Source organism: Convolutriloba macropyga, chromosome 8, assembly GCF_964194025.1.
Source record: "Convolutriloba macropyga chromosome 8, txConMacr16.3, whole genome shotgun sequence".
NCBI classification, from domain to species: Eukaryota; Metazoa; Xenacoelomorpha; order Acoela; family Convolutidae; genus Convolutriloba; species Convolutriloba macropyga.
In genome coordinates this window covers 44,950,077-44,976,507 of record NC_134475.1, presented here as the reverse complement: position 1 = coordinate 44,976,507, position 26,431 = coordinate 44,950,077, and the positions used below count along the sequence as shown (strand labels likewise).

At 36.2% G+C, this 26,431-nt stretch overlaps 1 protein-coding gene across 1 annotated transcript in view; it reads left to right on the top strand.

Annotated features, from left to right (window-relative positions):
* Window positions 1-26,431, top strand: part of LOC142345071 (uncharacterized) — a 98,112-nt gene that overhangs the window by 29,812 nt on the left and 41,869 nt on the right. The window contains exons 9-10 of the mRNA XM_075397154.1: window positions 14,096-14,210; window positions 18,502-18,661. Of these exons, the coding sequence (XP_075253269.1) occupies window positions 14,096-14,210; window positions 18,502-18,661 (275 nt within the window). The remainder of the gene's footprint in view (window positions 1-14,095; window positions 14,211-18,501; window positions 18,662-26,431) is intronic.

Below are 26,431 nucleotides of genomic sequence, written 5' to 3'. Positions count from 1 at the left end.
GCGTCGTTAGGGGTATTGAGGATTTCGTTAAGGGTAATTTCTACGTTGAAGGCGAATTACGCCACTGGTAGCATGTCCATTTGCATGAAACCTCTATAGAGATTATGTGCGTCTACACAGAGCGCAAAAGTTGACTCCTCAGAGGGCCGGTAATCTGATAAATACTTATTATTTGCAACAAAATGACGCTCCTCGTAAACAGATGTTACTCCTCCTCGTATTGCCGGTTCAATCATGTCCAAATGTTCTCGTTCTGTCTTCAGCTCAATGTTTGCCCTGCATATCTTTAGTGACGCTTCTTTTGCCATATTGGGGAGAGTGTAAAAATGCATGCAGTCGAGTTTGTATGTTCGAAAGCTAAGTTCACGGTGAAACTCACATACACAGGCTAATAATGCGCAGTCCAGTTTAAGGTATGCGTCATGATAATTTTGTAATGTTTTGCACCCCAATAATTTCCACATTTGGTTAGCATGACCTAAATTTTCTTCATTAACAGCCAATTTTCCCCCTTCTAATGTATTTCGCCATTCTGAAAGGGGTGGTAGAGATTGCTCAGAAAACTTTGTACGATCACATACATAAGAATAAGGATAATATCCTTTTTGTTTGAGTATGTGTGCGTTTGATTCGGAAACCGAGGGGAACATTGCTTTCATGATATCGAAATGTGTGTCAGGCAAAATTTCTACAAGTTTTTCGAGCGAACTGTTCATCATTTTGTACGAATCGATGAATCTTAAATACTCGTAAATTTTTTGTGTTCTTCCTTCTTGAGTTGTAATAGTATCAATCAGAACTCCGGATGTCATTGATATGTATTTCTCATCTGTTGAAGGAATGACTTTTATTGTTGTGGTAGACTCACAGTCGTTCAGAGCAAGACAAATATGATGTAAGTCATAGTTTTGTATGTTATGACCGACCACAGGCGTTAAATTGACATATCGTCTCGCTCGATTACACTTTTCTTGTTCCCAGCCCAAGAATTGGCCACTAAAACGACAATGGTCTAAATCTATGCTCTCTTCGGGTTCAAGCTCGCTGTCAAATGGTTCTTTGCTTATCCAACAGTGTGTAGCGCTCTTTTTGTCCAAGCTTCTCCGATTTCCGTTATAGAAAGGAAACTGTTTTTTGCGTTCATGTATGTCCAGTGCTCACGAATGCAGCATTCGAACAAAGTTGCCCATACAATCTTCTGAATTGTCCCCATGACGAAAATAGGGAACATTCGAGTGATGATCAACAACTGCCAAAGCAAATCCACATGGCTCGTGCTTTTCAATCACGCATGTTGATGATTGGTCAGTTGCTGCATCACATCCAGCGACGGGTAGGAGAAAAGATTCAAAGTCAAAATAAATGACGAGAGGAACAAACCACGTAGCTGAAAAATTTGAGAACTTGTATTCATTTTTATCTGGTGATGGCATTTGAATAACTGCAGATGCATTTAGATAACAATTTTCAGTATGAATATTATAGCTTTCAGTCCATCACGACACAACCAGAAACTTTTACGACAAATGCGATAACCAAATCTGAATTTCAGGTCTCTAAATTTGCAAACGACTTTCACAAGGTCAGTAATGAGAACATAGTGATAAAAGTCGGCATCATAAAGAAGTAAAAGATCCATAACAAAATCTGATTCAAAAGAGGAGACTCGTAGAGGGTAAAGTTGTCCTTTATCGTAACCAAAGACGTATTGCCACATCATTGAGGGTTTCAAAGGCTTTCATTTCCTCAAATCCCATTGGCATTTCAAATTCGCCTACAGGTTGGTGAATGTTCTCTTGCTGATATGTTGCTGGGGATGTTTTGTCAATATGATAGTTCCTGTCATCTCTATCAAGACTGATTCCATGATGCGTATGATAGGCTGCCACGAAGCAATAAATGAAACGATTAGCATCGTCGTGGTTTCGAATATTGAGTAATCCGCGACAGTTTGCGAGCTTATGGGGTAAGGGAAGATAGGATGAGCCGCGAATTGGTCGGTAGCGGGCAAATTTGATGTCAAGTTTGATTATTTTTTCAACTACCCAACCACTTCCAGATGAAGCAAACGTAGACAAGACAGCCATCATTTTCTCCTCCATGCTCCAGTACAACTTGTTTGTGAGATCCTCTACGTAAATGGGCGTCATGAGAGAGTTGGCATAAATGTCAATGCGCTCCTCCGTTTCGGTTGCGTTTTCATCTTGATACAGCTTCAATAACTGTACTTTTACCGCAAATTGTACTTTCTGTGGTCCTTGACTCAGCCGTTGCTCAATTAGCGTTGCATTTGCAGATCTTTGATTGAGCATGAAGCTTTCAAGATCTCTGTCAGCTGTATTATTGACAATTTCATAAGTTTGTGACACACCGTTGAAGGCTGTCTGCGCTGTAGCCTCTTTCTGTTGGCATTCAGGTCCAAATACGGGCAGCGAGTGAAGGGAGTCCATACGCTGCGCAAACAGGTGCGCATCATTGAATCCCATCAAGCACGATTGGCAGCAATTTGTAAACTTCGAGTGGCAAATTCGCATATGCTGCTCCAATTCAGACTGTTTCCGTGAATTGAACACACATAGGGAGCAGTTGTACACAGGATGAAACTTATGTTGATGTATTGAACGGTTCCCACGTGTGCTAAACGTAGTGGAACAGAAGTTGCACGAATAGAGCATTTCTAATAGTTTTGACGAATTTAAAATTCTAACAGAACTTTGATAACAAGTAAATAACTCGGAAATGACTAAGGTCACCAAAACTGAAGCACGAATGTAATTTCTGAGAGCGAAAATTAAAATTTCAAAATGCTGCAATCTGATTGGTCGGTTTTGGCTGTTACCTTTATTTCAAAAATTTTTTAGTTATGAGAGAAAAAAGATGTCTTTTCAACTCTCCATTGCAACCCTGAGCCAAAATATATCACCATAAGGAACCCTACAGAGTATTGCTGGTCATTTTTTTTCGAAAAACGTTTTTGGAGAAACTGAAAAAATAAGACAAATTTTAAAATGCGCTATTTTATGCATTTTCGATTACGGGTGTTTAGAGTTGTTCTACGTTCTTAAGTGTGATGAGCAAAAATGCTCCCCGTGCCAAAAAACATAGGACCCATATAAAAAAATTGCTCAAAAATAAACAGAAAAAAAGTTTATTTTTCTGTCAATCAAGTCAATAATTTACAATTATATGACAATTACAAAATCGTTGCAAAAATTTCAAATTTTTTTCTAGTAATCAGTAATTAGGTTAATTAACCCTTAATTAGTCGCTAATTAGGGTTTAATTATCTCCATAACAGATGAGTAAAATTTGACGAGTGTGATGAGATGTTTTGTACTTTAGAGTATGCTGAGGCTTACTGAACAATCAGTTTCATCCCAAGTATTTTTTGGAACCGTCTTTTTTTGGGTCAAAGGTCAGTGGTCATGTGTCAAAAAAAATTTTTTTTGAGTTTTTTTGTTCTTTTTTAACGAACATGCTCTTTTTCTTTCAATTGAATCCCAATTAACAAATGGGAGGTGATTCTAGTGTAAGCTGGAGAGCGCATCTACTGAATTAAGTGTTAAAAATTGACGTCTGAAATGCATTTTTTCAAAATTTTTCTTTGATAATTTATCAATTTTTGAAAATTTCTTCAACTTATGAATTGAATTTGGAAATCAATACATGCTACAGCTGTGGTATGGAGTTAGCATGTAATTAGCGTCAATACCGCTTACTCTAACATATGGTTATATCTCTTAAATTTTATGTTTAATATATAATGTTAGCAAAAATTTTGTAGATTGAGAAGTGTATTTATGGATATAATTCACACACCACGTCATAGTAGTTGCAATAATTGAGTGTTTGTTAGTAAACGAATGTTTACGTCATAATGAAAATCCTTTTTGAACATGTTGGAACTTGATCAGTTGCAAAATTTTAATTTCTTTGGCTCAGCAGATTTAAAACTACAAAAACAGATATCAAAAGTTAAATTCAGCTTTCAAAAAGTTGAAATCACACTTTATTGAAACAAAATCAAGTTAGCATATCACTATATAAAAGAGATTTGTGGTGATTCATCAAAGTTTTTCAAGTCAATCAGATAAGTCCATTAAAGAATTCTCAGGTAGCCGTTTCTTTGGTGCATTGCAAATCTTGGGACTGTCTGTAACGCCAAAAACAAGTGCTGGTTCTGGTGTTTGAAATTGTGTAGCCGAAAGTAACGCTGTATCAAACTGGTTTCCACTGAGCAGAGCCGTAGAATTGTTCTTGTGAATTCCCGCAAAGAGAGATGGACTAGATGTAGGCGTCAAACTGGGACTCGAAGCAACTGCTGGTGTTACTGGCAAGCTGGCTGAATCCAATTGCGATTGGTTTTCTGGGGAGCAAGGTGATGACTTTATGCCCCACATGTCAGCTAAGTTTTCGGAAGCTTGATGAGCCCCTAACTGGCTTTCAAACAGAGGCACACAGTCGCAATCGTAACGAAACAAAATTCGTTTAACGTCGTTAGGTAATGACTCCATGTCAAAATGTTGAAATGTTGGCAAAGCTTTTGGAGGTAAATGTCCCCCTGATGTAATAAGACTGCATTCTGCTGGTTTTGTCTTCACTGGTAAAGAAGCAAGTGCGTTAACGAAAAGCTTAGGCACCAAACAGTGCTGGTAAGTTTGCCAAACATCACCCTGTCTCTTCTGTTGAATCAGCACAACAAACTTTTGTGTCTGATAAACCAATGTTCGCTCGAAAGAAATTACAGATTCAGCAAGTATTTGAAAGGACATAATTGTTTGCACAAATTTTGAGAAAGAAAATATAACCAATTTTTGATAAAAGACGATTGGTAGGTGTTTGTCTGGTAACGAACACTTGAAATAAAGCAAAGTGCTCTGAACGCAAGGTTTAAAGAAAATGAATACCTAGTTCTAAAGTTGTATTGTACAACGTGTAATTCAACAGTTTATGCCTGGGGTCATAATTGGTTTTAATGTTAGTAGTGTATATGCTCTGTTACATACTCTACATTTGTTATTATACATGGGTTGATACAGTCTATAGTGTGAACTAACTCAATTCTTATCTAGAACGTATTTTATTATTAGCATTTCATTGTACGTGTTTTTATTCTTATCAGAATTTCCGTACTGCTGTAGGTTCACATGTGTTTTCCAAAACCTACCTTTTCTATTGGAAATTGTTATGCAGTGTGTGCACATTTTGATTCCGAATTTTGCAATTTAGTAAATAGCCATTATCACGTTCTGATTGATACAACTACTTTTGAAAACGAAACATTGAAACGATTTCAAAGCTTTCCTGTGCCTTGTGTTTATACAGCTTTCAAGTTCTTGTTTTCAACTGTACCAGATTTGGAGACTAATGGAGATGTGTTTTCAAAGCTTAAATTAGCAATCGAATTCAACAATTCTGCAGAAAAATTAGATTCACAGTCAGTGCGCAAACGACTACCAGCTTTTGCTAACAACAACAACAATTTATCGAAAAGCAGCTCTTCAAAACAAACAAATGTCAATCCCAAAACGAGAGCCAAGATGCCAGTAGTTGCCCAAAAGACTATCTACAATTGCCGGTCTCCATCAAAACAAATTCAAACTGATATGGTTAATAGTGAAACTTTACGCAGAGTTGAAACAATTTTGTATGGTCCTCATTCTGGTGCTTTTTGTCAAATTATGAATATTTTTTGAGTGGATAAGGAAAATTGAATATTAATTCTGAATTTTTGAATGTTCGCTTTCTGTATGAAGAAAAAGTAAAGTTTTGAAAAAAAAAATTTTCAAGTTAGTAAGGTTAGAACATCATATGAAAAGCAAAACGAATCAATTCATTATCGCTAATATTTACAAGTTTTTGAGCATTGAAAACAAAGTGAGCCATATAAATACAAATCAGTCCACAAAGTGTAGAGTTTGCACTTTGAATTGGTTGATTCTCCAAGAGTTGATAGATATTGTGATTGTTGCCAAAAGAAATGATTCTTTGATATAGGTGTTTGTACGATGAAATGGGCCGACCAAGGGGATCGTCAAACAGAAGTTGATTGTTCCTTCTGCATAAAAGTAACCAGTGGGTGCCAATATTTTCAGCAGTTGCTGCATTAACAATAAGGAAGCTGTTTCTGTTCAATTTTTCTGGAAAGTTGTTGGCCGCAAACACGCCATGAAATTTGTATTTAAGAGTTTTGCAGCCTTGGATTAAATCAGTAATATCATCTTCATCCATCGTTAATTTGTCAGAATGTGATTCTTTGATACTCTTCTTGCACTATCAACAAAAATTGTGCTCGCTTTTTCGCCAATAATGAAAATCTCTATATTGTTCGGTACGGCCGCAGAAAATTTCAACTCAATAGAAATTGACGAATTTATTGGCTCAGGATGAATAAAATCATGGGATGCTTGTTGGGTGCTGGTCAAATCAAAAACCATTATGAAATGGTTCGGGTAATCTGTCAAACTTATTCCATGACCATTGTCGATGTAAGCTAAATCCGATTTTGTATTAAAGTAGAGACGTTTGTCATCACTTGTTGATATTGGACTGTCTGCCACAGGTAAACCGTTTCGGTAAATATAAATCTGCTCGAGGTCGAATTTGCGGAAATTAATTGGATTTTGTCTGTCGTTACCAAGAAACGCTTCGTTAGTGTTCAGACAAATTGCTAGTCTACGAATCGGTTCTCTGGCAAAAATATCTGCTTGTTTCTAACTGTGGAGACCCGTTGATGCCAGAAATGTTTTTGTTAGAGATTCCAAGAAGGGATAAGAAGCTGGACTTGTTAACAAAGTTTTTTCTATAGCCGATACGACATCATCGTTCAATGTCATCTTGCGCACTTACAAATTAGCTTCGATAATTTTTACTTTGTAGTGCTAGGCTGCATCGTCAGACATTATAACAAAATCATCTATTGACCGTCTAAATGCAATGCGAAGTGTCACACCACTTAGCAAATTTCTGTCACAAGTGAAAAAGTCAACTGAAACTTTACCGTAAAATGTGCACTCAGCCGATTGCCTCACTAAGGCTTTCCTTCTGTTCACTTCTCCAGTTGACAGCACTCCTGGATTTTCTTCGTAGGAATAGCCCTGACATGCCAACCAGGAGTTTTTTGCATCTTTGTTATGTGAAAATTCTGTTTCAATAAAACTTTTATGAGCATAGTTTCCGTTAGCGTTTGAAATTTTTAGTCCATTAGCAGACACTGTACAGTCAGAGAAGAGTGAATGTAAAACATTATTGCAAAAATAGGGAGCATCTGTCTTCGTAACATCTGTTGCTGCTCCTGTGTCATATCTCAAATCAGCTTCTGATAACTGGACAATTTTACATTTCACTTCCAAGAAAATTTTCTGTAAGTCAATAAAACTATTTCGCTCACCGGCGACTTCAAATTCTAACATGGGTCCATTTTGACTGTAGACTGGGCTCAACTTTTGACAAAAACTACCATCGAAAATTACTAAGAGAGAAGGCTTTTCGAGCAAATCCAAATAACTGTGAGTTGCCTCTGATAGTAACAAATTAGCGATCATCGTTCACTCTGGCAAAAAAATCTGACCGACTTCTTTTTGGAGCTCTGTGCGTTGAAATGGTTTTTTTTGCGTTTGTTAGTTGCTTTCTGTGGCTTGACTCGTATTGAATTCCTCCGACGTGAAGTATTTCGACAAGATCCCCTGTCTGTTTTTTTGACAGTTATTTTTAAACGCCTGTTTAGGAGATTTCTTGCTTCCGACTACATCCAAAATCTCTGGAACAATTTGTTTCAATAGCTCTTTCCCGATACGCTTCGCTGTAGGCAAAATGAAAAGACGTGGTAAAGGTAGAGCAACACGTCCAATGCCTGCAGTTAGAGCTCCAAAACCACTTCCTCTTTGACGATAATGTCCAGCGAAGTGAGGCAAAGACGTTGCTTGATTGGCATAATAAGAATCCATTTTAAGGGGAAAATTTTTTTTGAATTGTAGTGTTAGAATAACTTTTCCAGTTCCCGAAAAGAGAACTAATTGTCCTGTTTCTGTTCTCAGTTCAATTGAAATTGATTGAATTGTGTTGGTTAGGAGCTTCTTATAGACTAAATTTGTAAAAACTATCCGATGACTGGGTTCAAGCTCACAAACATTACCGTTTTTCAGACGTTGTTTTGAATCAATGACTCGCAAAAGAGGAGCCTTAGTGTCACCGACGTATTGGTATTCAATTATGTTGGTGTAGATGAAAATTAGATGTTTTCCAGCACAAAGGTCAGCTGGGAACTCCCAATAATAAGCTTTCGTATTATCACTTTTCATAAACCTGTTCGCATTGGGAATCATTTTGTACCCATTGTGTATTCTATTGCCGTCAGGAATACCCTTAAATCCAATAATGCTTAGAATTTCTTTGCTGGGAAGCGTAATTCCCTCATACTTGCCAAATAAAATTTCATATCTCCGAGAGCTCTTCTACTCTCTGAATGAAAAATGGGGCAGCCCAATTGTGCGCTTAATTGTAGCAAGAAGTTGAGCCACTGTATCAAAGGTTCCTGGCATAAAACAAAATTGCTGTCCACTAAAGGTCTAGAAATAACATTGGCTCCCGAAGAAATCTTTTGGGAATCTTCAAAGTCTTTTAAGTTGTACGCAATTAGATTTCCGTTTACTATGTTTTCTGTTTTTGTTGTGAATATGATTTCACTTAGCGCCACTCTCCAATCACCTGCAAGCTGAATTTCGTCATTGAAAAAATTCCGAAATGATGCAAGTGTATTTGAATAAAATATTTCCCTTGAAGCTGATGAAACAACGTGAACTGTAAACTCGTCTTCAAACCGGTTGTTGGACATTTTAAACAAGAGAGAGCCTGACAAGTTGTTATTCTGGTTGGTAAAATTTTCCTTGAATTGGTTCCTTGTCTGCGTTGGCTAAGGTGTATGTTGGTGGGCTTACTGTCGGTTTTCCCGTTATTTCAAAGACTTCGTCTGTGAATGATTGCATAAAACTTTTCCTGAATGCTTTATCTTTTTAACTACTCTCACAAAGTCTCCAATGTAAAACTTGGGCTTCTGAGTTGAGCTTGTTTGTGCTACCAATGACACTAGTCGTGGCACATCCGTTTTTTTAACTTTGTTAGGAGCAATTTTTGTTATTCGATTGACTCTTGAATTGATTGTTTTCACAAATTGGTCTAATTGGTCAATGTAGCTATAGGTCCACTTTTCTTCAAGATACCGATAAATTATCTTTCTGAGAGATCTAATGTTCCTCTCTGCAAAAGCTGACTTTTTTCGCTAAAGGTACTATATAAATGAATTCCACGTTTGGTACACAATTGTTTGAATGCTCCAAGAAATTCTGTACCATACTCAACCCATACTTTTTCGGGCTGTTTGTTTTTGATCATCTTTTTGAATGCTTCAGCTGCTTCGGTTGCATACTTTGTTTTCATTGGTTCCACTCGTAAGTATCTTGACAAACAATCAATCGCTACTAGAAGATACTTTAGATTGCGGTTATACTTTGCCAGTATATCAACGTGTGCCAAATCCAGAGACCAAATTTCGCTGATGATTTTACAAATCTTTAAGCCTGGGAAATTTTAATCGAATTGAGCGGTAATTTGTGAAGGACGGCATTGTCTCCAAATTGGACTGAATTTTACCTAGAGGGAGCTTGCTTTGCGTCTGTAACCGCTTTATGCTTCCATACGATGCTGGTCCTTTTAAATAAAACTGATCCAATTTTTTTACTTCAGGAAAAGAAAGATCACATCTTCTGACTGTCTCTTCTTTGTCTGTCGTTTGGTACGGTTCTTCTTTATATCTTTTTTGGGTTGGTTTCGAGCCACTGTGTTGTTCTCTACTAGAGAAGAGCTCTTGCCGACTGGGTTGTTCTCTACTTGGGAAAAACTCTTGTTCACTTTCAGACGAGGCTTCCAAGATTTGCTTGGCATGTGTATTTGCAACAAGATGAGATGAGATATGAATAGCAATTAAAATTTTTGAGTATTTTGCAATGTCAATTTTCTCAGTTGGTTGCTGCAGATTGTACAGAAATGTTGAAGCTTTAATGCCCAGTGTTTCTTTATTTACGTGAAGAACGTCGTTTGAATCTACAGTTACTGTTTCAGATTGGTTATTCAAGTAAAGTATGATTTTTGATCTTTTGATTTGGTTTTTATTCATAAAATCTAGCTCTAACAATATGGTGTCGAAATCTTTGCTTTTTTGTTTTTCACTAGTGGTTCAATCTCGCTGTCTTCGCTCATGGGTTCTGTTTTTCCTCTTCTGCTGTTTCAACCATTTTGTCTGCAGTCTCAACTGGTTCAACTGCTTTCTCTGGTTTTTCCATTGAGGTCGACTGGTTTCTTTGCAAAAGAGACAGCTGTGCAGCTTTCTGTTTATAAAGGGGATTGTCCAAAACTTCTTTTTTACCGGTTGATGTGAAGCAAACATTCGTTTTGGAATTAAAATGAATTCTTCGGTGTGCATTACGATTTTGTCAAATAACGATAACAGGCGAAACCAACAGTTTTGACCAAATCTGTTTCTCTAGCAAAAATTTGCCTCTTTTCTTTCAAACTTGTTTGTCTAAACAATAGTTCTCTGAATGATTTTTCATAAACTTGCACAAAACTTTTTCGTATTGGAACATTACCATTGACAATGTTGAGCAAACATTCGCAAAGGAATTTATTGAAATGATTTGGAGTTCTCTCTATCTTCTCTTTTAGTTTTGTATCCGATATGTTTAGCAGCCGCCCAAGCATACAAACTTCTTTCTCTCTCATCGCTTAAACTTGTAATAATTGCTTTAGCTGATGGCAGATAAAAAATTGATGGTCCTGGAGGAACAAAATTTGAACAGTAGCGCAAGACGTCTGATGTTTTGGGATCCAAATCAATTAATAAATGACCGAACGGTTCTTTGGTTGCCAGCTCAAAGTTTTCTTTTAAAAATTGAGAGGTATTCAGCTGTCTACCAATAAAAGTAATCTGTTGTGTGTCACGTGGTGATTTAAACAATATGATATGTGTTGTATTTAGATCAATTGTTCTGGACCAACTGCTTTGCTGGAACAAATTGTGTTTAACATAAATTACACTGATGTTTCTGTGTCGCCCTGTGGTTGCTAATTTTGAAAATTCTTTGTCATTAAAAATTTCTTCACATGAGTCATCGAACACAAGGAGGCAGTTGTCTAACTCTGAAATGAGTTCAAAATTAGAGAATTTTGTAAAATGTATGTTCAGTTTCTTCTCTAACGATTGGAAATTTGGCTGATCATGCTGATAAAAATAAATAAATTTTTTGAAATTCTGGGAAAAAAGTGACAACTAATAACATTTTGAAAATGAGCTCAGTTTTCCCGCAACAAGATGGCCCGCAAGCAGCCATGAACAACCGCTCAGAGGTGGAAATAATTTTATTCATAACTTTGGATTTGGAGGAGCGTATCCAACTGTACAAGAGAGAAGTGAAAACCAAAATGTGGATTCTTCACAGTCGAGACTGAAAAAACTAACTTGGCGAGAGAAACAGTTATAAGAAAAAATTATTATAATGATTTGTGTAAAGTATACAACCTCTGATCGAGGCAATCGCGAATTGCAAAACCTCCAAGATCGTCTCTCTTGGATTTCAGCGTCAAAAACCATGTCAGTTATGCCTCCGCCCGAATCTAGTTGATCTTCGGTTTGACTCATTTTGAAACAAAATTATTCAAAAAATGAATTGCCTTTCAAGAATGTTACATAATTATTCAACATTAAAAAATTCGTGCAAAACATATCCAGAGTCGTTGTGTCCTTGTTTGTAAGTGATTGTATAGTTTGCATTCATCGAATCTTGTTTATCTCTAAAAACAATTGACTCTACATTGTTCTCTTTAATCAGCTGCTTGATTTCATCGTCCAGAGACATCAGAATTGGTACTGCACGCTTGGGCGTAGGTAAAGGTGTTAGTTTCAACCTTTTTGATTTTCTCCTGTAAAGACATGGTACAATTGAAAGTACTCCAGTACAGAAAGATACTTCTTGAAAGCTTCTATTTCAGCACCAGCACACACGATCTGCTGTTTTCTCAACTCTTGTGTCAATTTTTTCTTCCTTGATAAGAGTAACCGTTAACTGATTTTCAGGCGTTATGCAACTGTAAACTGTCAAATTTGGAGACAAATTCACTTGAAGTAGAGACGGAGCTGGTTTCTCCAACCGACGATTCATTCGTCAGCCACTGGTAAAAGAGTTTTGCCTTCTTATTGGCACAATGCTTGCTTCTTTGTCGTTTTGGACAACTCAATGCATTTAATTTACAAACTGGTGTCTCCCGATATAATTTCAAGTGTTCAATTTCTGGGCAAAACAAAGTTTCCAAGTTGATAACGTTCCTCTGTAACAGCTGCCGCAGAGTTTCCGTTTTTTCTAATCCTTTTGCGTAAAAATCAGAAAAGGGAAATCGAAGAACTATACTGTGAAAAATCTATTGCAAATAGTGATAAGGGTATTCTCCTGTCTCCCACGAGAGACCCTGAAGAAATTTAGATACCCACAGGAAAGATCTTTGCTCACTCGAAGAAAATATGTTAAATGAGTTTGGAGGTAAAAACGAAATTGTATCGTTGTAATTTTTGGTAGATACCGCAAGTTCTTTTGTTTCAAATCCAGATTTTTTACCTCTAAAGTCTTCAAAATCAAAAACAGCTGCTCCAGATTTCAACATTCCAGCAAATTGAATAAACTATTTCTGAAGGATTTTACGTAAAAACCAAAAGCAATTCCAGTCACATGACCAAAGTACTCATTTGTCACTGAACAAGGTAATACGTAGGAATAGCCTGGACCCTTTTCACTATATTCATATACAAAACCGGAAGCGTCGTGAAGTATCGCATGCAGTCTCAAAATTTTGAACGATTTAAAATATTTGTCGAGGGCTGAATTGTCGATGCCAATCAAACCACCATAAGGTCGTAGTTTCAAAGCAATATCTAAATCAGTCTCAGGATCCAAATGAAGAAAAGTAGCTAAAAAGTATAAAAACCGTTCACCGTATTGTGTGTGAATATTCTTTTTCGATTTCCTTATAAGTTTCGTGAATACTCTTCAAATCAACTGTAGCAATTGTAGCCATATGATTTTATAAACGCTCACTCAAAAATGACTCTAGCCAGGCTTTTCCACCCAAATCATCCTACATGCCAATTTACATGTATCACCCATGCACGGCCGTTGTTTTACATGTAGCGCCGCCAATGATAACCCCCTATTATCACACGTATTAATTCGAAGGATAAACCCCCCCTATCTTAGTACCCTATTATCTTACTACTCTGGGACTTCGGAGACAAAAAATGGCGACATGCTAACAGCGGCGAATCTTGCAAAGATATGGTCTTGCTTCTCTCCAATATCCGATAACATCAAGATCAAGACTGGTATACAAACTCGCAACTTTTTGATTTGATATTAAGAAAAAATATCCGGGCAAGATAACGAAAAAAAAAGATTAAAACGATTTCGTTAGAGAAAGATTTGGACTGTAAAATGTGAATTACACCTTTAAGCAATATTGGGTAGGTAATTTAGCGCGATTGATCTTCACATATTTTTGGATTTGGGTGCCTGTAATCTGAAGTTATGCATTAGTAGCTCTGCGTTGTAGTTATTCAGATCGAATGTCCGTTTTGTATTCTTTCCATTTTGCAGTAAGAATGGAACGGCGTAGATTGTCCGGCTAATTTATTTCATAGATGGACTGACTGGTTTTTTCGTAAAAAATTATATTGAAAAACTTTACACAAACAGAATTGAGAACTTAAGTTGTCCATATCGAACGTCAAGTTTTAATCAGTACTGCGGACAAGTCTAAATTGCCAGTCTGATTTCAGTGCTAATACAGAACTGTATATGATCATGCTACCTTGACACTTGGCAGTATTTGCACCTCTTTGCTGAGATATCCGATTCTAAATCCAAATCCTTGAGCAGACATGTCAAGTTTAAAAACAGTCTGAACAAGTGCGAAATAGTTCCTAAAAACGCCCTTTATAGAAAAATTCCACATAAATGAGTAAAAATAAGTGTAATGTGCAGTGTTTATATTTTAGCTTTTAGTGCGCAGTATTCTCAATTCTATCAAGTGTCCACTGTGTTTGAGAGCAATGGAAAACAAACTGATCCAATTGTGGAGACTTTTATTACTCCTCCGAAACAACCTTTGAGGTAAATAAAATCTATCTGTGGTCCCTAATCACATTTCACTACCGTTTTTTATTGCTTATTGAGCATCATTGTGCAATTAAAACCATTTTGACCTGAATACACGAAGTTACTTCTCTCTGAGATCACGGATCCCCAACTGAATTCTCAGTTATTTCAAGTGGATAAATTTGTACAAAATACTCCGATTTGGTAGAAATCTGGGACGAAAGTGATGAATATTTATGTATGTTTAGTTCTGAGAGCATTCAGTTTTTGAAGAAAAAAGTTATTTTGGGCGATCGTTAACGTATATCTCACAAAAAATTTAGCGTACAAGTCAACGCGCTTCGTACATAATTTCCAATCTTTATAAAACTAAAATTAACGCTCTCAGCACATTTCTTACAAAATTTCTGACATACAAACAGCAGTTTATCTTTCATTCCAAACACCCACTATATCAGTGCTTCTTCCAATTATAAACAAAAATCAAACTGATTTTCAAACGTGTTTCCAATCATACAGAGTTTATTCAACGCAAATCTAGAAAAAATGGTAAAGAAGTTGCTTCCCTAGTGATGAAAAAATTTAAAATCTTACAAGAATCTTGCAAGAAATCAAGCAAGGGAATGCATAGTTGATTCATTTTTCTTGCAAGAATCTAGCAAGATTTGCATCCATCTGGCAAGGTTGTTGCAAGATTCTTTATCCATCTTGCAAGAATTTTGCAAGATTTTGTACTTACCTATAACTTTTTGCCCCGCTTACCTGGTTGCTTTTTTGCTGTTGGTTGAGCTGAAGTAGTTAATCAAATGTAGGGAAATCTTCCAAAGTCAATATAAAACCTCTGGTGATCAACATTCTTGTAACAGAGTCGATTCATTTGGTTTTCTGTTAGTTCTAACTTTCAAAAATACTGTAAAAGTTTTTGCAGAATAAAAATTCTTGTCAGATTCTTACCAGATTTTGAATCTGAGTCAAAAATATTTTTATTGATTTTGCTTTTGTAACTTGTCTATAAATCAATGAATTGATTCGAAAATGTTATCAAAAACATTTACACCCAGATTTTTTTTCTTGCCTTGATTGACATCTTGCAAGATTCTTAAAAAATTTAAGTGAGATTGCAAAAATTGCAAGATTTGAATTCGGTCATCCCTAGGGTGAATCTAAGGCGTTTATGCCAAGAAAAATGAAAGATTATATATTGGTAACAGCTGGGCGTGTAGAATTTACTCAAGAGAATAAAGGACAAAAATTTAAAATGTAAGTTCGTTGAAGTTTTGCAAAGGAAGAATTGAAAATTAAGCGCGATAGGTAGTGAAAATGTGACACATATTTTTGAGATCTTTTAAAAATTTTAAGGCAACAGAGTGTTTAGAGTGTTTAAATTATGCAAAGAAAGAGTGGGAATGTGTCCAAAGAAGCGCTAAAAATTATAAGAACCTGTTGAGAATGTTATGTGAAGTCAAAACATTCATCGCAAATTTCTTCACAAGAAAACAAGTTAATAAGACGTTTGCTATGAACCGAAAATATTTGCTATGAAAAGAGAGAATGTGATTGTTCTGTTGAGCGGGCTTCACAAACTATTAGAAGTGCTAACGGTGTATTGATAAATCAGATGATAAATGTAAACAGACAAACCAGTCCCAGACAAAACAGTCCCGGGCAATGCAGTCCCGGATGGCAAGATAATCCCAGATAAAACAGTCGCAGACAAAAAGAGTCCAAAATAGCAGACAAAACAGACCCAGACAAAATAGTCCGAACTGAAGATAGAGTGAAGCATATTCACAACAATTAACACAGGAACCCCCCCCCCCCCCAAGTTATCCAAATGATTGCATCCCATCGATCAAATATTAGGCTGGTTAAAACATAGTTTTGCCAAATAATGTATTTGAAAAAAGCTTTAGGTTTAATCTCAATTCATATCAAGTAAAAACAATGCCTTCAGAAGCTTAGCTCCTAGAATATGTTTGTTAATTGTTTGTATATTATATCTACAATTGTTTCGATATTTAATCTAGATCATTTTGACTGGGACTATTTTGTCTGCTCTTATTAGACTATTTCTTCTGGGACTGTTTTGTCTGAGAAAATGTTATCAATTTTTATTGAACTATTTTGTGTGAGACTGTTTTTTCTGGGACTGTTCTGTCCGGACACGGCTAAAAGACGCTGAAAAAACATCTTGTACAATTATCGCTTCAACGTGTTGACAACTCTATCCAGGCTTCAATTTATAAAAAAAATTTAAATATTTATAAAAGGGGCAATATTAATCTTGAATACGCAGTTCAGTTTTGATCTTTGTATATCAAAGGACTGAGCATGGCTTTACATTGCAAAACAAGATCGATCACGTTTTTTTCTCATGGGTTGAGCATGAGCATTTTCTTGGCAAAATTATAGTCAACCATAGTTTTTCATAACAGAAGTTGGTTCACAGGAGTTTCTGGACCAATAATCACTTCGCCGACTTGGTTTAGTCAAGCCTTATCTTTTCGTCTTTTCATGTTCGAGAAATTGTTTTTTTTTGGAATTAGCGAAAATTTGTTTTAATTTCTTTTCTGTCAAGACGCAGGCATTCACGAGGAACACCAAACTAGCATTGCAACTTATTATCCAATTCATAAAACAATTAAGACTTCGCTGACATTTTTCTCATATTGAATTTAATAGCAAATGACCATAGTAAAAAGTTGTTCAGCTGCGTGCAACTGGTTAGCATAGCTCTGATATTGGTCAGTTCGTCAGCAATGAGTTTTTTATCGAGTTTTTTAAATGACATTGATTGCAAAAATTCCTTTTTAATTTTAACTACCGTAATACTGAAACGCACATACCGGTTGACTACATGCCGTAGACAGATCTTACAGCACACTTAAAATTTTTGGGTCCAGATATACTCCAGCTGGATCAGTTCAAATTTCAGCTAATTTTGGATCGAGCTTTAAAGTCCATCAGCAAAACCTTGAGTAACACTAAATACGAGATGACCAAGAAATCGAGTTTAACTCTTTTCATTGACAGTTTGAGTTGAGAAAGGTATCTTTTAATATTAACCTATAGCCGAGCCTTTTAATAATAATAATAATAATAATAATAATAATAATAATAAATTGTTTCCATCAGTCAATAAGTAGCTTTTCACAATTACTTGTACAAATACAATCACATATTTGACTGTGGGAGAGCACTATTTGGCCGATGGCCCGTTCTCAAGTGTCTCGTTCAGTTTATCTGGATGAAAGTGATTCAAAATGAAGAAAGAAAAAAAGGAGGAAGCACTATTTTTGAAGGTAGCATTAAACCTAGTGAAGACATTATTCTGGTTATGGAACGCCTTTGAGTTGTGATATTAAAACTCATACAACAGTCTGACTATGTCCTCATTACCCAAAATATAATTATCTAGAAATTGATGACAGAAATTTTTTGTTTCGGCAGTAGACATGTTTTCAATCTTTTCTATTATTTCATCATCGTAACCTAGAAGCATTCTTAAGACTCGCCTTATCCTAACTATTATTGAAAAACTGTGAAATAGATTTTTACCTTGAGTTATTTTGTTTTTAATCAACCGCTTGCTTTTTTGAAGGCAATTTTGCATTGAGAAACCCTTTGAAATTGGTGAAATATTACATTGTCCCCTTATGTTTTTTAGTGTCTGCTTAAGAACCTCATAGGCATGTAACTCCGAGGCTAAATAGATCCTATGTTTTACTCTTTCTTCGTAAGTGCCTTTTGTCCAAGCTAGCCTAGTATATGTGATCCCATATAAAAATGTATTCAAAATTCTGCATAAAACAACACGCATCACTCACTATATAATATTTATCCACTGGAAACCCTTTTTAGCGGCTGTCAACACATTTCTAGCATAATTTTCGCAAACAGATCCCGAACTGAGAAGCCACAGTTGGTGCTCGATGGGTAAAAACTCCTGTAAGGAATAGTGACAGTTAACTTGCGCACGAAAATTCCGTGAGTGCGGTTTAGTGGGTCTTCGCACTGGTTATGAAACATTTAGATTCAGACATTTATGCCCTCAGAAACGTCTATTTTTAACTTATGTCGAGTTTGAAAGACCCTGAGCTTTTTTTAAATTTTTATCTACAATTTTAAGTTATCAGTCTTTGTAATCAGCAACACTCAATGAAACAGAAGACTTAAATTTTGCTCAAATGTTCCTCCATGGGCCTGAAAATGTTAGTCCTATTAGAATTCAGTTAGATTGGAAACCTCAAACATGGAACTGATGGTGTTGTGACCGATTGAAAAAGGAAAAGTTTTATTTTAACAGCCCTGAGCTCTCAAGCGGTTATGCTTCCGGATACTACTACAAAAAGTTCTTCTACGATCCGGATGACCCAGAAATAGGCTTTAAAACCGAGTACCTCCTATGCGAAGAGTTTTTGCCCAATGGGTTGGAGACGGACTCCTGCAATGTAGCCCAGGCTGAGGTCCCAGACCGAAACCAGATATGTCCAGACAAGTCCAGACGGAAAGTGCCTATGTCCAGACCGTCCCAGACTCAAAGTGCCTATGTCCAGACCGTCCCAGACGGAAAGTGGATATGTCCAGACTTTCGTGCGTTCCAAATTTTTCGTGCGTTTTTCGTGCGTTCGAAGACAAATATGTCCAGACCATCCCAGACCGAAACAGTATATGTCCAGACTTTCGTGCGTTCTTGTCCAGACCATCGTGCGCTCCAACTCAAATTCGTGCGTTCAACGCCAAATTTTTCGTGCGTTCATGTCCAGACCATCGTGCGTTCATGTCCAGACCATCGTGCGTTCAAATCCAGACCATCGTGCGTTCATGTCCAGACTTTCGTGCGTTCACCAGACCGAAAAAAAATTACATCCTGGGGTGCAGTGCTATTCCTTGAAGATGAAGACAGAGAGGGTTCCAAAATTCCACAAATCCATATGTTTAAGGTTTATCAAAAAACTTGATTTTCAATCACTTTTTCTATAAAATTGAGGGAAAAACCGACCCCTCCAACCTAGGTTGGGATGTTCGATTTTTCGCTCAGTACTATATAGAAGAACTGATTTAAGAAAAAATTTTTGATATTTGCACTACTTTTGTCTCCCTTCAACACTTTCCAGTTTCACTTGCATCCAACTGAAATTTTTGCAAACCTTTAAGAGTAATTTGAAAGTAGATTACAGCAAGAACTCAAAAACCTAGTTTGGTGGTCGAAATTTCGCTCCGTCATAGAGAAAAAAATGATTTAAAAATAATATAAAAAATGATATTTGCATTTCATTTGTCTGAAAACCGACCTCCCACACTAGGTTTTTGGAATCTTCCTGTTATCCCCTTTCAAATTATGCTTGAAATTTTTCAAAAAAATTTGTTGAGTGCAACTGAAACTGAAAAATGTGTTGAAAGGAGACAAATTTAGTGAAATTATGGAAAAAATTTTATATTTGGATCATTTTTCTCTATATGATGCAGCGAATAATTGACCCCCCAACCTTGGTTTTTGATATTTTACTATAATCTTTTTTCAAATTATACCTGCAATTCTTCAAAAAATAGTTAGATGCAAGTGGAACTGGAAAGTGTTGAAAGGAGACAAAAGTAGTGAAATTATCGAAAAATTTTATTTTTGGATCATTTTTTTCTATATGATGCAGCAAAGAATTGACCCCCCGTGGTCAAATGACAGCTATACGCCAACTGAGCATTTAATTTGTACTATTGTACTGAAATTGACGATTCTGTGTCCAAAACAATGTTCGGTGATCGAAAAAGTTAAGCCTCATCGAGCGCGGATACTTTTTTGGAAATAATTGAAAACTTAACCAAAATGGTTCCCTGTGTCCAATTTTTTTATTTTATCCCCAATTATGGCTAAACTGCAGCCTGCCCACCAAAATGAGCACAATTGGACTGAAATTGACGATTTGGTCATCAAAACAATGATCGGTCATCAAAAAATTTCGGATACTTTTTTTTGGAAATAAATTAAAACTAACTCAATATGGTTCGGTCAGACCAATTGTTTAATTGCATCACCAATTAGGGCTGAAGTGGAGGATACCAACCAAAAATGAGCACAATTGGAGTAAAATTCACAATTCTGTGTCCAAAACAATGTTCGGTGATCGAAAAAGTTAAGCCTCATCGAGCGCGGATACTTTTTTGGAAATAATTAAAAACTTAACCAAAATGGTTCCCTGAGTCCAATTTTTTTAATTTTATCCCCAATTATGGCTAAAGTGGAGCCTGCCCACCAAAAATGAGCCAAAATGGACTGAAATTGACGATTTGGTCATCAAAACAATGATCGGTGGTCAAAAAATTTCGGATACTTTTTTTTGGAAATAGATTAAAACTAGTTCAAAATGGTTCGGTCAGACCAATTGTTTAATTTCATCACCAATTACGGCTGAAGTGGAGGATACCAACCAAAAATGAGCACAATTGGAGTAAAATTGACAATTCTGTGTCCAAAACAATGTTCGGTGATCGAAAAAGTTAAGCCTCATCGAGCGCGGATACTTTTTTGGAAATAATTAAAAACCTAACCAAAATGGTTCCCTGAGTCCAATTTTTTTTATTTTATCCCCAATTATAGCTAAAGTGGAGCCTGCCCACCAAAAATGAGCCAAAATGGACTGAAATTGACGATTTGGTCATCAAAACAATGATCGGTGGTCAAAAAATTTCGGATACTTTTTTTGGAAATAGATTAAAACTAGTTCAAAATGGTTCGGTCAGACCAATTGTTTAAATTCATCACCAATGATGGCTAAAATGGAGCCTGCCCACCAAAAATGAGCACAATTGGACTGAAATTGTCGATTTGGTCACTGAAACAATGATCGGTGGTCAAAAAATTTCGGATTCTTTTTTTGGAAATAGATTAAAACTTGTTCAAAATGGTTCGGTCAGACCAATTGTTTAATTTCATCACTAATTTTGACTAAAGTGGAGGATACCCACCAAAAATGAGCACAATTGGAGTAAAATTGACGATTCTGTGTTCAAAACAATGTTCGGTGATCGAAAAAGTTAAGCCTCATCGAGCGCGGATACTTTTTTGGAAATAATTGAAAACTTAACCAAAATGGTTCCCTGAGTCCAATTTTTTTATTTTATCCCCAATTATGGCTAAAGTGCAGCATGCCCACCAAAAATGAGCACAATTGGACTGAAATTGACGATCTGGTCATCAAAACAATGATCGGTCGTCAAAAAATTTCGGATACTTTTTTTTGGAAATAAATTAAAACTAACTCAATATGGTTCGGTCAGACCAATTGTTTAATTTCATCACCAATTATGGCTGAGGTGGAGCCTGCCCAACAAAAATGAGCACAACTGGACTGAAATTGACGATTTGGTCACCAAAACAATGATCGGTGGTCAAAAAATTTCGGATACTTTTTTTTGGAAATAGATTAAAACTTGCCCAAAATGGTTCGGTCAGACCAATTGTTTAACTTCATGACCAATTATGGCTAAAGTGGAGCCTGCCAACCAAAAATGAGCACAATTGGAGTAAAATTGACGATTTGGTGTCCAAAACAATCTTCGGTGATCGAAAAAGTTAAGCCTCATCGAGTGCGGTCAGTTTTTGTGACCGGGTCAAAGTGTTGTTCAGATTAAAGCTAATATGATACGAAAGGTTCAAATTGTGTGTTTAAGGCAAATCAAAATAAAAATATAGCCTGCCTGCTTTGAAAACATTCTTCGGTGAAAAAATTTGCATTGGTTCTCAAAATGTAATAGTTTTTTTCACTGTACTAACAGAAAAAACATTAAATTTATTGTTTTTAAGGGACTCCGCACTTAAAATCTGTCATGGTTTTCAAAAGATCAGGCGTGAAAGAAAGGTTGCGCGAAAAGAAAGGGTCTTTAAAGTATCTTTTACGCATGAAAATTGGAAGAAGTTTTTGAAACTTTTCAATTTTTTTTTGGGTGAATTTTAAAATTTGTCAACGTATTTTACCATTACAGAATTTTTATCCGGCATATTTATGCTTGTTATACTGCTTAGAAACTCATCTTTTTAGATATGTATACAAAGACTATCGTTTTCGAAAGAAAGGGTTAAAAAAATTGCAAGGAATTGGAAGAAAAGTGAAAAAAATGCCTTTTTTCACAATGAGTCCAGTTTTAAAATTGTGTATGTACTTCGAAACTATGATTTCAAGTACGCATCGTGCAGCTTAGTATCGCAGCTTTGTGACTAAACCAATTTTAATCTAAAAAAACGTAAAATTTTTTGAGAAATTGGTCAAAGAGTACAACGTACTTGAGGTCGAAATTTCGAAAAAATTCGAATTTTCAAAATTGTTTTTGTTAATAACTTCGAGCATAGATAGAGTTAGAGAGCGTTCTATAGCTTAAAATAAAGCTTGGCTAATTTGCGTTACGGTCATGTATATTGTTGCAATGTTATCTGTGACCGAAGGTGTTGTTTTTTTGCTTTATCTGAAGAATGTCGAAAATGAGCTGTTTTCGACCAAGGGGTCAGAATCATCAAAATTTAAAAACTGTTTTTCCGAACTTTTTTATGTTCCAGATGATAGCCCTTTTCTTCCTGATTCCAAAACACCTTCATTTTCAAGAATCGGTTCAGTAATCTCTGAGAAATTGCCCTTTGAAATAAGCCCGGGCCTCCGCCCCGCGAGGCTGGATATATAACAACTAAAACACATAACTAAAACAACTACCACCACAACTAAAACAACTACCACCATATTTCCCACCTCGAGATCATGTGAAATATGTAATTTCAACGCAAGTTGTATTTCGCCTCTCTACAGGTAAGTTATATGTGTTGGCAATGTGAAATATTCGAATGAGCTGCCGCATTGTCACTTGACCAGCTGCATACATTCTGAGCATGTCATCTGACAGCAGGAGGAGTGCTATGAAGCGCTGTCCGGCTAGACCATTATAATTAACCTGCAAAGAGGTGCATATGAAATGAAATGTATCGGAAACATTCAAATGGTGATAGTAAGTTAGTGAAAGCAATGAGAAAGTGTCAGAGAGCCCCCCCCCCACCCAACCCCCCCCCCAAGTCCGGCAGCTACACCAGAATACCCCCGCCCGTGCTACGTGTCGTACCGTACGAGTGTTGCACGTCGCAGAATAGCTGCGCGCGCTGCTGTAGAGCGCAGAACAGAGTGTCGGGCGTGCCCAAGGTCATTTTAATAGCAGGAACTGAGTATTTTAGATCAAGTGAGATGCAGTCAAGGTATTTTGACGACCATGTACCTGGACAGGGAGTTAATGTAAATGAGTTCTTGAGTCCAGGAGGACGCAGAAAGGAGATCAGAGTAAAATGTTTCAAAGGTTTTAAAAAAGACAAGGAATTATATAGGACAAGACGTCAAGTAGATTTAGATCTCGCAACCTCTATAAGGTTCGTCAATTTTCAAGCTAAGTGCGAACCTGGGCAAGTACTAGCGAAAGTCTGGAAGATATTTAAGAATGCGAAATCGATCAAGTTGGGCAAATTAAGACCAAATCAGAAAACGGGCGAAAAAAAAACAATGGCGTTACAATGGCTGGGTCAATTTTTTTGGCAGTGGAGACTGCAAACGTGCCAGGAGTCTTATCGAGAAAAAGAGAGAAAAATATGGCGAAATGATCATTGAAAAAGTTGGCAGGATCAGATGTCTCGGTTTTCATACCAAGAAGAATGGGGTAAACGATGGTCCCCAATAAACGAAAGTCGATTTGCGGATGATGTTTTTGATTGTTTATTATCGAATGGTATTGTGCTAGTCCAGTAATTGTTATAGCAATGTTGTTTTAGTGTTTGCCGTGTAGTTTTATGCTTCCATATTGAGAAATTGTTTATTTGATGCTTATTTAGCTAATCTGAATTCAGAATTGTCCCATCTGAGAGCTTTTTTTTTCTTTATCATTTATTTGTACTGCTTCTATTAACTTTTGCGTGGTTTGTTTTTGAGGATTCTGCAGGGGAAACCCTAGATTACCAACAGAATCGTTGAAAACATTCCATTATTAGCTCAAAATTACGATTTTTCCGCATTTTAGAAGTTTTAGAAATTGAAAAATAGGTCTTTTTCATCGGGTCAAGGAGTTGTTCAAATCAAACCAAACTCGGTATGCAGTATCCCCAGGGTGTGTAGAGTGTAAAACAAAAAGAATTTTTGGTATAGCTTGCCTAGGAAAAAAGTTAGTATTTCATACGGAAATTTGCGATTATTTCAAATTTTTATTTTTTAAATATAGTATTTTTCGTCGGGTCAAGGAGTTGTTCAAATCGAACCAAACTCGGTATGCAGTATCCCCAGGGTGTGTAGAGTGTAAAACAAAAAGAATTTTTGGTATAGCTTGCCTAGGAAAAAAGTTAGTATTTCATACGGAAATTTGCGATTATTTCAAATTTTTATTTTTTAAATATAGTATTTTTCGTCGGGTCAAGGAGTTGTTCAAATCGAACCAAACTCGGTATGCAGTATCCCCAGGGTGTGTAGAGTGTAAAACAAAAAGAATTTTTGGTATAGCTTGCCTAGAAAAAAAGTTCGTATCTCAATCGGAAATCTCGACTTTTTCGCTTATTCTATTTTCAAAAATAGAGAAAATTTATCGGGTCAAGGAGTTGTTCAAAGTGAACCAAATTGATATCCCAGACTACCAGTACTATTTAGGTTGTAATGCAAAAAGAATGGTCGGTCTAACTGTCCTAGAAAAAAAGTTCGTATCTCAATCGGAAATCTCGACTTTTTCGCTTATTCTATTTTCAAAAATAGAGAAAATTTATCGGGTCAAGGACTTTTTCAAAGCGAACCAAATTGATATCCCAGACTACCAGTACTATTTAGGTTGTAATGCAAAAAGAATGGTCGGTCTAACTGTCCTAGAAAAAAAGTTCGTATCTCAATCGGAAATCTCGACTTTTTCGCTTATTCTATTTTCAAAAATAGAGAAAATTTATCGGGTCAAGGAGTTGTTCAAAGTGAACTAAATTGATATCCCAGACTACCAGTACTATTTAGGTTGTAATGCAAAAAGAATGGTCGGTCTAACTGTCCTAGAAAAAAAGTTCGTATCTCAATCGGAAATCTCGACTTTTTCGCTTATTCTATTTTCAAAAATATAGAAATTTCGTCGGGTCAAGGAGTTGTTCAAATCGAACCAAACTTGGTATAGAGTATCCCCAGGGTATGTAGAGTCTAAAACAAAAAGAATTTTTGCAATAGCTTGCCTAGGAGAAAAGTCAGTTTTTCATACGGAAATGTGCAATTATTTCGAATAACTTGAGATTATTGAATTTTAAAAATAGAGAAATTTTATCGTATCAAGGACTTTTTCAAAGCGAACCAAATTGATATCCCAGACTACCAGTACTATTTAGGTTGTAATGCAAAAAGAATGGTCGGTCTAACTGTCCTAGAAAAAAAGTTCGTATCTCAATCGGAAATCTCGACTTTTTCGCTTATTCTATTTTCAGAAATAGAGAAAATTTATCGGGTCAAGGAGTTGTTCAAAGTGAACTAAATTGATATCCCAGACTACCAGTACTATTTAGGTTGTAATGCAAAAAGAATGGTCGGTCTAACTGTCCTAGAAAAAAAGTTCGTATCTCAATCGGAAATCTCGACTTTTTCGCTTATTCTATTTTCAAAAATATAGAAATTTCGTCGGGTCAAGGAGTTGTTCAAATCGAACCAAACTCGGTATGCAGTATCCCCAGGGTATGTAGAGTGTAAAACAAAAAGAATTTTTGGTATAGCTTGCATAGGAAAAAAGTTAGTTTTTCATACGGAAAGTTGCCTTTATTTCGTTTAAATTGCAATTATTGAATTTTAAAAATAGGTCTATTTCGTCAGGTCGAGGAGTTGTCCAAATCGAACGAAACTCGGTATGGAGTATCCCAAGTGTATATAGAATCTACAACGAAAAGAATTTTTGCTATAGCTTGCCTAGGAAAAAAGTTAGCTTTTGATACGGAAATTTGCGATTATTTCGAATATTTAATTTCAAAAATAGAGAAATTTTATCGGGTCAAGGAGTTATTCAAATCGAACCAAACTCGGTATGGAGTATCCCATGTGTATATAGAGTGTAAAACAAAACGAATTTTTGGTATAGCTTGCATAGGAAAAAAGTTAGTTTTTCATACGGAAAGTTGCCTTTATTTCGTTTAAATTGCAATTATTGAATTTTAAAAATAGGTCTATTTCGTCAGGTCGAGGAGTTGTCCAAATCGAACGAAACTCGGTATGGAG